At 42.8% G+C, this 14,339-nt stretch overlaps 1 protein-coding gene across 1 annotated transcript; it reads right to left on the reverse strand.

Moving 5' to 3' along the window:
• Positions 1 to 418: 418 nt before the first annotated feature.
• emilin3b (elastin microfibril interfacer 3b) lies at positions 419 to 13,902 on the reverse strand. Its single transcript, XM_028410226.1, has 6 exons — positions 13,510 to 13,902; positions 4,376 to 4,498; positions 3,225 to 3,547; positions 2,800 to 3,125; positions 2,347 to 2,697; positions 419 to 2,203 (listed from the first exon to the last, which is right to left on the reverse strand). The coding sequence occupies exons 1-6, from the start codon at positions 13,692 to 13,694 to the stop codon at positions 1,061 to 1,063; spliced, it is 2,451 nt and encodes an 816-aa protein (XP_028266027.1). The 5' UTR covers positions 13,695 to 13,902; the 3' UTR covers positions 419 to 1,060.
• Between the last annotated feature and the right edge of the window lie 437 nt (positions 13,903 to 14,339).

Raw genomic sequence — 14,339 nt, forward strand, 5'->3', positions numbered from 1 at the left:
TGCTATATTATTACACTTGATTATATTATTGTGTTATGACCAGCTGCTGGAGGTGGTGCTATACTGTAACAAGTACTTCTTGGGAAATACATGCAAAAAGTCCAGTTAGGAAGATATTGTGACCTCTGTTTCAGCTCTTAGATGGGTCAATTCTGGGATCAAGGTTACAAAATTTGATAAAACACCCTAAATGTTATCATCCTTTAAGAAAATTATATTTGTTATTTACATCAGAGTATTTATGAGCCTGTCAGATGATCTACTGAAAAAGCCATGGCTTGTTATACAGTACTTAGTAGCAGAAGAGGTCATGTAATCTGCATCTGAATTTACCACAAATTACCAAATTTGTTTTAGAAAACACACTTTTCTATTATAGTACAAGATGTTGAGTGTTTCAGATTTTATTTGTCTCCCATCTACCATGCCATCAAATGTGCTCTCATGCCCCCCTTACTGGTGAATTTTGGAACTTCTCTGCAACTTGGGGCAACGCATCACAAAAAAAACTGTCAAAGCAGACAATATATATAAGCCATTCTTACACACATTTAAAACAAGTTTACAAGAAATAAATGTAAATAGCACCAAGATGACATACAGTATTCTTCTAAAAGACCAGACAAGTGTCCACACAGAGAATGTCGAGTGTGCTTGTCATCAGAAACCCGTAGCAGCATTTTGTTATCTAATACAAACAGTTTAACATCATAACAATGCAGTCACTTCATATAAGTTAAAAAAAGGTGACATGTCTAAACAAAACAATCATGATCAGGGGAAAATACAAATGCCCTATAAAATAAAATCTCAGGGGAAAATATTGCCCAGCTATACAACCATAGGCATGTCTTTGAATTCTGCATCTGCCTATCCTCACATCAATAAACAGAATACCCAGGACATCTGGAGTTACTGGAGTGAGGAGCTCATGGGAAATGACTTTCACCAGTTCACTTAATTTGCATCTGTGCAGATGGGATAAAAAACAGAGCGAAGTCACTGTAGCCTAATGATAAGCACACACAAGTCTCTCTTTAAAAAAAACTGTAGCTCAGTGCTACTGGTCTCCTTTTTGGTTTGCTGCTTCCTTGGCCGCGCAGTCCTTGACCTCCCCTTTCAGCTCGGCGAGCTGTTCTGAATGGATGGCTAGAGTGCCATTTACTTGGGCCAGGTAGGACTCGGAGTGTCTCTCTAGCTCTGCCCTGATCCTCTCCAGCTGATCTGCCAGCTCCCCAAGGCTGCTGCACTGGCCCTCTACCTGGCTCACCCTGCTGTCAACGTACTTCACCTCCTTCTGCACCTCTATAGCTGTGCTACGGCAGCCCTGCAGCCCACCAGCCAACTGTCTCTTTAAGGCCCCTAGCTCTCCCTTCAGCTGGATCAGTCGCCTCTCACCCGCTCCAAGGAGGGAGGCTTGGTGGCCCAGTAGTTTGGTGAGTCCCTGCACCTGGTTGACTAGCTGGTGCTCTCTTTGCTCCCATGAGGAATTAGTGTGGCCCACTTCACTAGTAATGAAGCTAATAGAGTCTTTTAGGCCCTTCAGTGTGCGGTTCACAGAGTTGATGTTGACCTTCAGCAGGGTGATCTCTCCCTGGACGGTGCCCTCTGACTCCTCCTGGGTGATCCGGAGGAGAAGGTTCTGCAAGGTGTTGTTCAGATGTTCCAGCTGATTTGAATGGGAGTTCAGGCGGTTTGTCATCTTCTTCTCCATCTCATCACACTCCTCCTCCACTTCAGTGACACTGACACCACCTGCTGGTGGACTGGCAGGCGCACAAGAGGAAGTGCAAAGGAGCTCCAGGTCTAGTAACTGTTTCTGAATTCCACTCAAATCTCCCTCCACTCTCCTCCTCACAGACTCAATCTCTGTCTCAAGTGCAGGGACCACTTGACCCTCCAGAAGAGCAGGGGCAGTAGCATTACTCAGCTCCTCCACGGCCACAAACACCCTCTCTTCCAAGGTTTTCAGCTTGCCTTCTAACATGGTCTTGAAGCCATCAAGGCCCCCAGGGAGCCCTTCAACTCCATCAGGCCCACCACTGGAATTGAGTCGGCCCTCTATGTCCACCAGGCGGGTCTCGATCAGAGTCTCCACATGGATGCTTTGCTCAGAGAGGGCTGTCTGCAGCTGTCTCTGAGATTCTGTCAGGCCTTTAACCGAGTCCTCCAGCAGAAGCACACGGTGAGACAGACTGTTCACCTGGAATTAAAAAGAATTTCTTTTAGTCAACTCATATTTACATGCTTGTTTATGTTTATGTAAAAGACTAATAATAATTTAATGAATTGAAACAGAAAGTAAAATGACAAATGTCTGCTGCTAACACATCAAACACATCAAACCTGTCCACAGCAGCTCTCTGTAAGAGTCAGACCCTGAATCTGAGCTTGCAAAGAGCCCAGCTCCTCCCTGAGGCCGCTTTCTCTGCCATCCAGAGACTGCTGCATCTGCTCCCGACCATCCATGTGCTCCCTGTGGCATTCTCTCTGTACCTCCCCAATCTTTTCATCACACTGCGTCTCCAGGTTGGTCAGCCGGCGCTCAAAGCCATCCAGAATCTCAGCCCTCACCCCAGCAAGCTTAGCATCTAAAATCTCATGCAGATAAGAGGTGGAATCAGAGCCAGGGATGGGCCTGCCTCTAGCCCCATCCAACAGCCTCTTCAGCTGGCCGTCATGACCCAGGACCATCCCCTAAAAACAGGAGATATGGACAATGAATAAAGTAAAAAAAGAGCTGATGCCTGATCAGAGAATGTATCAGCTTATCTTTGTGCAAACATAACAGCACAGTACCTGGATCTCCTCTAAAATGTGAGTCTTGGCTCGCAGTTCATCCCTTACTTCTGTCACTCTCCCTGCTAAGTCTCCAAATCCAGTGAAGCCTTCTCCTCCTTCAAGTCCATCAGGAGTCCCATCTGGGATCACCCCAAATCCTACTGTAGAGTCAGGCACACGGGGGGTGTTGGGCAGCATGGACACCAAGATTTTATTGGTGTCCTCCCGGAGGGATGTGCGCAGTCGCTCCTCGAGGCCAACCACAACTCCATTGAGAGTGTCCAGACCCTGAGTGAGGCGACGCAGGTCTTCCTCCATGCGGTCCAGACGTTCACCAGTCACCCCTGAAATGTCAAATTTATTTCCTGTATTTTTAAGCAGAATAACTTAATGTAGGATGTGGCCAATTGAATTCACAAACTATTAATCAGTTAGAATCTCACCATAGTTTGGTTTTCCACTCCCAGCAGGCAGCTGTCCTGTGGGTATTGGTCTGTGGTCCGGTACACCCGGGAGGGGTTTGCCTGGCTCCAGCTGCCCCCCATCAGGCCTTTGGTCTACAGGTGGTCTAGGGCCATAGGGGAAGCCCTTCATACCAGGACGATGGGGAAAACCTGCACCTTTGAAAGGTGGCATCATGACATCAGGCACAGATGTGGGTCCATCATGACAGTTTTCTCCAGAGTATCCAGGACAGCACCTCCACTCGAGCTCTGTCACAGTTTTAAAGCCCACCTTGTACTTTGGTTTATAGAATGTCCTGTACCTGTAAGGGACATAGTTACATATCAGTGGTTAAGAGTTTGTTCGTCTTGACATCAGACTCAGGCTGTATTAGGAAAAACTGTGCTTTTGTTTTAACTAATTATGAACACAGATGCAGGACTTTGGATTGAATGATGGGCACAGAGCAGAGATAAAGGGATGAAGTTGTTCTCTATGGGATTAAACATGGATTAGCGGAAGATTAGAGGAGATTAAAATAAAATGTGGTGTAACTGATGTGGCATCAGAGGATTTGACCAGGGCCAGCACCCAACTTCAGTGTTATCTCATTTAAAGCTGAGTTTCAGCTTTTGAATCTTTCTCCACACACACACACACACACACACCAATTCTTCTGTTTTTTGATGAGGAAATCCTCTCCAATTTCCCTGTGGCAGCTTTTGAAAGATACAATATTAAATCAGAGAACATGTACTGCAGGTTAGTGTACACTCACATCTGTGGCAATATTTACAATGTTTTTTTTATTTGTTCCATGTTATATATGGACAATATTTTTATTGCTGCTCACTGGTAGGCAGGTAGAAAATAAGACATAACTTAGCCACAATCATTAATAGCTTTTGAGATGGAAATGATACTGTCTGTTTCCTTTTCCCCCAGTTGCAAACTGCAGACTGACATGCTAACAGCTAGAGGCCTGTGTAGGCGTCTGTGAAAAGTAACTGATCTGAACACTAGAGGGCAGCACTGACACAGTGTATATGCTCTATATTGAGCTGTACATGCTTGTAATAGAATATTTTAAACAACACAAAACAAATGTCACATCTACACCAATTTGCAATATTGTATTTGATCAACTTACATCACAACAGGACATTTCTGGCCCCAGATACACTTGGTGGTGTACTCAGCCTTCACATAGGTGGCCACTCCATCCTGCATGGTGCATGTGATGTTCTTTTGGACCACATAGGCACAGTGGTTTCTGCAGAGAAAGAACTGAGGTCAGAACACTGTTTCATCATAGTTGCCACCTTAAGAATAGATGTTTGCAAGCATTTCATTCATCTGTCTGGTCTAGTATTTATTTCATTGTTAGCCCACAAGCCCTAGTCTGCTCATTTTCCCTTCTTCTTTTCTCTGCAGGCTATTCTGTTATGGCAGTCCTCAACACTGTTCTGTTTCCTCTCCAGTGAGTTTCTCATCCCACAGATGGCCTCCACCATCTTGGCTATTCTCATCAGATTTTCTGGCATTCTCGCCCTGCGGTCTGTGTCAGCTCTGTGTAGTGGCACATGAACCAGTTCTCTGCAAATTCTGCTTGGAATGGCCCTCAGCTCACTGGAAAGACCAAAACACGGACTGCTGTCAGCAAGTGCAGTCAATGACAGTACAGAGACTCACTGGAGGACATTGTGGGCAAGCACAACTTGCAACCTGGCCATGGAAACATGAGATAAGTGGTGAACTTATCTGAACTTTAGAAAGATAGATTACATGCAAACAGCAAAATAAAAGGGCCTTTGATGATTGGGCCTTTCCTTTTTAATTAAATACTTTAACACCATGAAATATCACAGAGACCGTTTTCAACCCTGGATGTCCTCATAATCCAACACATAATAACTTCAATAACTATTTTGAATGGTTGTTGCATCACACTGGAACTGAACCTTCTCCCGCTCTCACTGCCAGTGCAGCTATAGCAACTGTTAAATGTTCCTGTGGCCTCTGTGCAACACAGGAAACGATGATCTGCACTCTTTAAGCTCACATGTGAAGCATTTCTAACATTCAGAGGGGAGCATTTAGCAGCACATGCAGCACTTAACATTGCTCCACAGCTGTTTCAGGACAAATAGAGGGGTTTGGAGTAGCAAAGAGGGGGACACATGGGGGCTGGGGAGGGTCCACACACCAAGTTAACAGGTTCAGAGGACTTACACGCAGGACAGCCTGTCGGAATCTGTGAGAATCCATCACACTGCGGCTGCTTTCTCTTAATTGCTGGCTGTATTTGTGTGAATGTGTGTCAGCACTCTCCCTGTGTTGACATATGTTAACTGCAGTGGAAGGAAAAGGGCAGGAGTCAGAATGACAGAGCTCCTTTCATACCAGCCTGACAACCTGCTGTCAGATCATGCATTGTAAAGGAAGTGGCAGTTATGACCTTAACTGATGTGGTATGATGGGAATTGTTAAAGTGCTTTAAACTCACATGTGCAACTCACGGGTTGCTGCAGATGATTTTCTTTAGCGTAAGAAAAACAAGGAAATCTGTCTGGAGGGATTCTTTTTAGGCATCACATGCTGCTCATGTACATGAAATAAAGACTAAAGGTTTAACAGAACAAATGGTGCTGCATCATTGTTTCTGGAACACTTTCAATCTCATGAAAAAAAAGGTTGACTCATCTAATGTTGCAATACTGCTAATAATTTGCTTTCATCCATACTGCCCCACCTGCAGGCTCGTTTCTTTACCATCCCTAAGGGATTTTCACACAGATCACTCCCAGTGCTGTCATCTGCAGCTCAGTAAGGAAAACGTATTTGGCACCAAAATAAATCTTTTTTTTTGTCTTTTAAACACGTGCATGTTAATATAAATTCTTGGAGAATCTCAGATCATAATCAAAATCAGATTTAATAGCCGGCCATAAACATTACAGATTTACTGACAGGATAGAGGGTTGTTCTTGTTTTTGTGTATGTGAGAAGACAAGCTTTTAAGGATTTGTGACAGGTGATAGAGTGCATGTGTGTGCAGAGGACAGTAAGTGTGTGACCCTTCTCAGACACTTGAGAAGTGACCATGTTCACCGATTTCTTTGTCAGGTGCACTTCTTGGGGACTCACACACAATAAAGACAAAGTGCAGGAATCCAGATGTACATGAGAAGCAGTAAAAAAAACATTCCTCCTGTGCACAGGTTTCTGTTTCTGCCTCTGTTTCTCCCCAGTCGGCCTGCTCTTTTGCCTGTTTTCACAGATCTGTCAATGTCATTTGGGTCTTTGAGTGATATTTTATCCACAGTGTCTTGTAGACAGGGGTGAGGGTGGGGGTGTGTGTGTGTTCTGGCTTTGTTAGACTCAAACTCAAGCGCTGAGCTAAGTCCTGTCCCTCTGTGCTGCAGTGTCGGTCAGAGCAACAGTAGGTCACCTCCTCTGCTGTGCAAAAACACATTTCTATAAGACAAATGTTGGGTTTTACCTGCGTGTGAACGACACACTCTTACACATTTTTATAGATGCATAATTGAGAAATAAAGAGCATTTATCTCCATCCATTGAGACCAGACAGCTCTGCAGAGAGAAGTCTACACAAGCTTAAAGCCAAAACTACAGACCTGTGGAAGATGTGGAAGTAAAAAAAACGTGTTTCCTTTAATATTTGTTACTGTCAGCTGCGTCCAGCTGCCGCTGGGTAGGTGAGAACTTTGTTTTCACTGCTTGTGTGAATGTGTGGGAAGATTCCAGCTGGGACCAGGCAGCACTAATCTGGACACTGACAAAAAAAGTATGAGAAGTCTTGATCCAGTATGATCTGAGGCAAGAGGAGGAGGGGGAGTGATAGACTATTCTAAGCTTTTTCCACACCTCATCTCTTGACCAATGTGTTACAGGGAGGCTGGTGTTAAAAAGTATAAATACTTTCTGGTGTTTGTTTTAGAACTCGTGGGTGACCACACAGGACAACCCACTAAGTGCCAGGCAGTAAAAGTCACCTATAGATCAAGTTAATTTTATTTATGAGTCACTGTTAAAACACGTAGCATGATTTGAACAGATATAAAATGGATGGGCGAATGAACTATTACTTAGTTTTAAGGCAAGCAGGAGGGGTATGAAGAGGTTGAAACTGTGCCTGTGGGACACACAAAAAAAGCATCTGAAGAAGTGACTCAGAAATAGACTAAGAGTAGGAAGTCTGCCTGCAAACCTAAAACTAGAGTCCCTTTACGACAATAAAAAAACCCCACTGGCCTGTGGGAAAAGACACAATGACACAATGGCTCAGCAGTTGTGGCAAATATTTGTTGAGACACCTGGACCTGTGATTTTCACCTTTACTGAAGCTGTGACCTGCTCGTCATCTTTGTAGGGATACCTTTTCTTGGCCATTTCAGCCATAGTGTCATCTGTCTTTTGCTCTTTTGATAAATATATACAGATACACTCATTGGCTAAACAGTCCTTGACTGGGCACAACAGATCTGGAGCTTCTGGCGAGGCCAGCTGATAGATAATCAAGCTGTGTGCTCTTTGTGCCGGTCATGTTAACAGTTTGATACTTGAAACAAGTTCATAACTGAAAGAACTTAACATAGCATGTTAGAGATGGATGTATGTGTCAGCTTAAAGGTGAAACAAAGTCAAAAATATTATGAAAAAACTGAAAAAGACCTATGGGGTTACCCTGGATAGATGGATGAGTTACCCTTATGTTATTTGGGGTCAACTTAAAATGTGGCCTTTTTCCCATTTTTTTTTTTTTGCAAGAAAGTATAGTGTAAAGCACAAAAAAACATCCTAGTAATCTAAGTAATTTATTTTTTAATTTTAGGGGTCAACTTAAAATGTGTAATTTTTTACAATAAACTACAGAGTAGAGTGTGAAAAACCACCGTAGCAATCATCACATATCCATTAAAATAACCCCCTGTCATAGACCTTTACAGCACATATTTTCTTGCTCAATGAAAGCTGGTATAGACCAGAGCACTGCTGTGACCATGTGCACTATAAAACATGTCAATAATATAGAATGGATGGATGGAGGGAAAATCATCTTCATACTAACATGTTTCAAATGTTGATGTGTTTGTTGGCTATATTATTTACCACCATAGTTTAATCTGTCACCATGGTAATGTAAACAGTAAACACAAACAAGTTTAAACAAGTTGAACTTTCTTCTAAAATCCTCCACTAAAGCTGATCCTTTTACATTTTACATCAAATGCTTAGAATGTTTTATAAACACATTCAAGCTGCACCAACAATAAAACTCCCAGTCTTCACTGAACCACCCAGTCCCTGCTGATCAATGTGACTGTGCGTCTCTAAGTCTCTCCAGTCAACAGCAAAATAAATTTCATCTCTTTTCACCATGACAGTAAAGCCACACTTATTTCTTCTTGTGCCCTCCTTTCCCTCTGCTAGCTCCATAATATAGTCTTTTTCCTGTCACTGGAGCATGGCATTTTTTGACTGCTAGTCTGGTCCCACAGTAAATGTTTCCAGTATAGCATTACAGTTCCTAAATCACTTCACAGCCTCCCAAGGGGAAAGCAGTATTCCCATCTCAGATTCTCATGTGGAGCCTTTTTTTGGCAAATATTATTGCTGCTACACCTCCACCCTCTGCAGAGTTCAGAACTCACCTTTCAATCCCCCTTTTCTCATAAAGGTTCCCCTTTTTCCTTTAAAAGGTGGAGACAGCAGGTTATCTGTTTAATTATATGATAAAAGTCATGCCTGTGTTTCTAATATCGTCTTTTTTTCTTTGGACTTTTCAGAAAGCCTATTGATGTCATGTCCCTGACACATCTGACCACTTTTCCCCTCACCGCCTTGCTTGTTTTGACACTGTGGCACTAAAGGGCTCACCTTCCTCATTACTAACCACACTCTCACCTGCAGGGGTTTCTGACCGCTTGAACCCGGGCCACTGCTGTCGGCTCAGACAGATTTATGGCTGGAGTGGGCCAAATAGAGTACCGTGCAATCTTTAATAGGATATTTAACAACCGTGTCTATAGGCTAACAAATCTCCTCCAGGGCCCATCTCTGTTCATATATGCTTTTAACAATGCCTATTTCTAGCCAACTGGCAGGTCTTGAAGGCCCCATGGTGCAGGGCTGATTGAGGCCACTCTTCTGGCTAATGATTTGGGTTAGAAGAACTCTAAGACCGAAAGGATCACTACATCATTTGGAGACAAGGTCAGGTCCGAGCCAGCAGTGGTTACCATGGCTTAAAAGAAGATCATAACTTATGTGGTACAACTTTTTGTTGTTTTGAAATGATGCATGTATACACTTTTTATTAATAGCGGTTATATACTGCTTTAGTGAGTAGTTTGGAACACTTGTTGTGTTACAAGGTTTAAATATCTGCAGCATAAAAGCATACCATTCCTTATCCCCAGGCTTTACCCAAAGAACGTAATCTTCTTTCAATAAGCTGTCTGCACTTTTGGAATAAGATTTATTAGATTTGTTAGACTGTGTGCTGTATATACAGTGAAAGTAAATCAACAGGAAGCTGTATGATGCGTTTAGTTGTCCAGACAGTGGTGCTAAGGTATTCTGAAAACTGTATTCCAATCCACATCAAAGTCCAAATGGCATTAATTGTAAAGAATCCACTATTTTTACTGCAACATTCTTTACATGTGTAAACTTGAAATGCAGAGAAATAGTTTGAATTTCACAGCAACAGCGATCCTAAAGACTAAAACCAATCTGGCACTTCTAAATCTCCTGATATCTATTTTATTCGTACTAGTGGTGACCTGATGAACAAAAACACATACCACAGGGGTGAAAACACCCTCAGCAGTCCAAACCCGGCTTTGACTTCAAGTTGACCTCTTTTTGTCCCCACTGATAGTATCCACTGAGGACAAAATGGCAAAATTTGTTATGCTCTGTTAATGAGCTGCTAGCTGTAGCTTTGAATGGTCGGTCAACTTTCACCTGTGTCACAAAAACCACTGACAGGAAATTAATCACACTGATCATCTTGCTCTTGTACCTGTGTCAAGGCGTGGAACGTATTAGGCTGAAAAACACCTGGTTTATGTAGTGATTCGAACAAAAAGTCGTCCAAAGAAGAAGAAGAAGGAAAAAGGTAATAGTGCAAACTGTAAAAATCTATGTCTTACACAAGTAAGATATTCTCAGAAAAAAGCTATATAAATATGTTTGGGTGCTTGGGAGTTTACTGCCCAGACTATGTGACCCATAGCAGGAGACTGGCTCCATTCTGGCCCTTCACTGGACACTCAACTAACTTACAACATCAACCCATAACCTTTAACCTCTACCAACTCTTTGACCTTTCCCCCCTGATCTTTGTCCCATACATCACAGGAAAAAAAGCCCTCAAACATGCCTCTAATCTGATCAGTGAAGACGTGTGGTATCTGCTGGAATCCTAATTGATTTATATCACACCTATTTTACAGGGAAGTATACATTCTTGGATTGTGTTTCACCTGTTTTATGGTGGTATGTCATAGCACAACATGAGAGATGCAAAATACATTTTTATGTTTGCTTTTTCCTTTGGGGACTAATTATACTGTTAGTAATGCATGACACAGAATAGTTATGGAACAGATTCTTTGCATCCATATGGTTTCTCTAGTCTTTTAAAACAATCTGCTCCAGCAGAAGACGGAGAATAAAAATGTCAACATTATAAAATGTAGTTTCTTTGAAATATTTGTCCTCTTTGCTAAAGTGATTGATGAAAACTCATTCAGGAAATGTAAACTCCCAAAGCTATAGTTTTACTCATAGAAGAATATTGGCAATAAAGTTACAGTAATGTGACCGGCTAAGATGTCACAGTGTGCAAATAGAAGGATATGTACATATTTTCTCACAGCAGCAAATGGTTGCATTGAATGAAAGGAATGACTGTGAAATCACTTGCTTTGCTGCCAAAACACAGATAATAACTCCACTTGAAGACAAAAAGTCTGTGGTGCATCAACAGCTGAGATTTAAAAAAAAAAAATCTTACGAGAAGCCAGCAGCTTAAAGAAAAGGTTACAATTTACAAGCTGTAAAAGCACATGTCTGAAATCCCCCACAAAACACACACCACAATAGATGCACATCCACTTTTACACATGCACACAAGCACTTTCATACACACGTCATGGCACGTGTGTTATTTTTAAGTCTCTATTTCCACTGACCATTAAGGCCGGCAAACAACTGAGCTGAAATATCTGTAGTGGTGGTCTGACACTGACACCATCCCCAGGGTCTGCTGCATCCAAGAGGGGTCAGCAGATCTTGTGTAAACACCATAGTTGGACATGAGCAGACACATGTAGGAGACCATGATCAGCTACCAGTGACAAGCAACTACAGACTATTTGCCAAAACTGATCAGTTTCAGTAGAGCACAAACTACAATGTCCTGTCCTGGACATGGAAAAACTGGCTTGTATAAATAAACATCTTTGGCACCACATTAAAAAAAGTAAATGGAGACCACTGTCATACGCTGCCAGCGAGCTGTGGACATGAATAGTGATGTTAAAAGTATGAAGTGATGAAAAAGAAGCTGCAGAGCATACATCAAATAGTGATGAGGATAACACTTCTGAATCCTGAATTAAGATGTTGGCTAGTAAATACAGCGACTGCTGTTAGCATGCAACTAGTGTAATACCGCTTTGAACCACAAGGTGGGATAGGGAGTCAACATAGCATCTATCTTTCCTCAGTCACATGACAAGAAGTGTAGCCCCAAAATGTTGCTTGTACTTCCAGCCTTGTGTCAATCATGTTGATGGACAGGTAGTGAGGGATTAACAGTACATGAATCAAAGACTGCTGAAGCTGCTGGTATTTCAACCACAGAAGCATAAATAGAATTTGTTAAAGCCTTGCATGGATCTCTTTTCATTTCTATATACAACATCAACAGGCATCATCACAACAATGAGAGTCAGAGGCCTGGTGGAGACTATGTAGTGTATCCAGCACATCACCATGCAGGTTGGTTGTAAGATGAAATTGGAGCAGTGTCACTCTTTGGACAAAAACACTCAAGATGAAATAGAAATAAATAGAAATAATGAGAATTAGGCCAAGAACAGAAAATCATTGGACAGGATCCATGCAACAGTGACATTCTTTACAAAAAAAGAACACCTTGTATTACAGAATTGTGCTGGTTAAGGAATGACCACAAGTGAAAGAAAAGTTGCATGTGGCAAATGTGGAGAGGTATATCTGAAAGTATGTTTACATAAAGAATGTGGACATTGCATTGAGGGTGAGTGATGCTTAACAGCCTATTCATTGGAGGTAAGCGTACATGGCAGACTAAGCAGGGCTGGGCAATCAGCAGTCCTCTGTGGCAGTTTGAGTGAAGCAGCAGGTAGCTGGGGAGCTGTCCAAAGACATAACAGCTCTCATGGGAAGCCAAGCAAAAGAGAAGGGGAGGAGGAAAAGGGAGGAAAAACTGAAAGCAGCCAAACATCAGCCTTTACTATCCAGGTGAAATAAATCCACAAAGCTCTGTTTCATCTCACTTTAGCTTAAAGGTACTGTTATTCTTACTTGTGTGTATAGTTTTGACTGTCATGACAGTGTCTGTACACAGTGTTTTATGCACCACAGTTCACTGATTAAAACCACAAGACCCATCATCACCTTTTTTTGTTTATATTGGAAAAGTGAAGTAGAAGATTAGTAGTGGCAAATCCAATGCAACTTCATGTGAGACTGCTGTGCTATTGCTATAGTATTAATTGGAATTAGCTGTGCCACTCCCTTCTTGAAGTGGGTGCCCAGCTGTACTTTAAGTCGTGCTTCTAATTGAGCCCCCCACCACCCCACACTCAGTGACTATGAGGGATCAATACCCTTGTCATCAACTCAGCACCCCCCCTCACTGCACCACAAAGACCATAATGATGGCTTTGTTTTTGTAACGCAGCATGTCATTGTTGCTCCATCCTGTTTATCCCCGGCCACAGATGGTTTTAGGTGTGAACCACAGAAAAAGGCTGATTTGGAGTAAAACAGAAACAGAGTGTCAATTCAGGGATCTGTTACCACGCTGATTCTCTAACTTAAACCATATTTCTGCATCTCACTGGTGACATGGCTTTCTCAGGGGAAATACAGTATGAGGTGGGTCTTGCTTACACTCCAGCTTCTTGGAATGCATCTAGAAACCCTGCACCTTGGACAGAGGAATAAAACGTGCCTGTGGCATGTGCAAAGCGGAGCACTTACTTGTGACGGGTCATGGGCTTGTTTGGTAAGTGATGAGGGTTGAGTCCAGCTTTGTAGAGGTTGTATCTGTTTCCATAGAAAGGGTTGACATGGCCTCCATACAAAGTTCCCTTACTGTCCACCAAAGAGAGTAACACTCCTAAGAGGAAGAACTGTGCAAGAACTTTACACAACTTGGTCCACATTGTTCTTTTGTTTTTCCTACTAAGTCTACAAAAATCTCAATTAAATAGAGTTGCAAAAAATGCAACTGCTTGGAGAGGAAAACAGACAAAAAGCGGTAGTTTTAGGTTCCTTTAGGTGTTCTTGAAGTTGTCTTCAGTGGGCCATGAAGGAGACATGCAGCCCAAACAGCTGTAGCATCAGCAGCATCTCGCCCTGTACACCTTCAGCTTGCACACTAACCGAAATCTGAGCACACAGGACAGAGCAGAGGGAAAGTTAGTGAGGCTGAAGAGGGAGGGGAGAGGAAGAGGGCAAGGAAAACACAAAGGTGTGCTGAAGGAGGGGGAAAGGAGAAAGAGGAGAGCAGGACATAGGAAGGAAGAGAAGTGAGCGTCTTCTCTAAGAAAGTCTCAGTTCCATATAAACACACAAGCGTGTGAGACCTGCTGACGAGGCTCGACCCTCCAAGTAATCTGCACTCTGCATGAGTGAGGGTGTGTGTGCAAGAAGCAGCGTGCTGCTCTGCTGCCTCTGAAGGGGCAGGCAGACAGACGGCCTGTATTTGCATATCCCACCCCAACTCCAGCCTGGCTGCTCTGCACAAAGAGGGGGGCTGGCTGCTAATGTCATTGGGTTCTCCTATTCTCTTGCTATTACACACTCAC

This window comes from Parambassis ranga, chromosome 7 (genome assembly GCF_900634625.1).
Source record: "Parambassis ranga chromosome 7, fParRan2.1, whole genome shotgun sequence".
NCBI lineage: Eukaryota > Metazoa > Chordata > Actinopteri > Ambassidae > Parambassis > Parambassis ranga.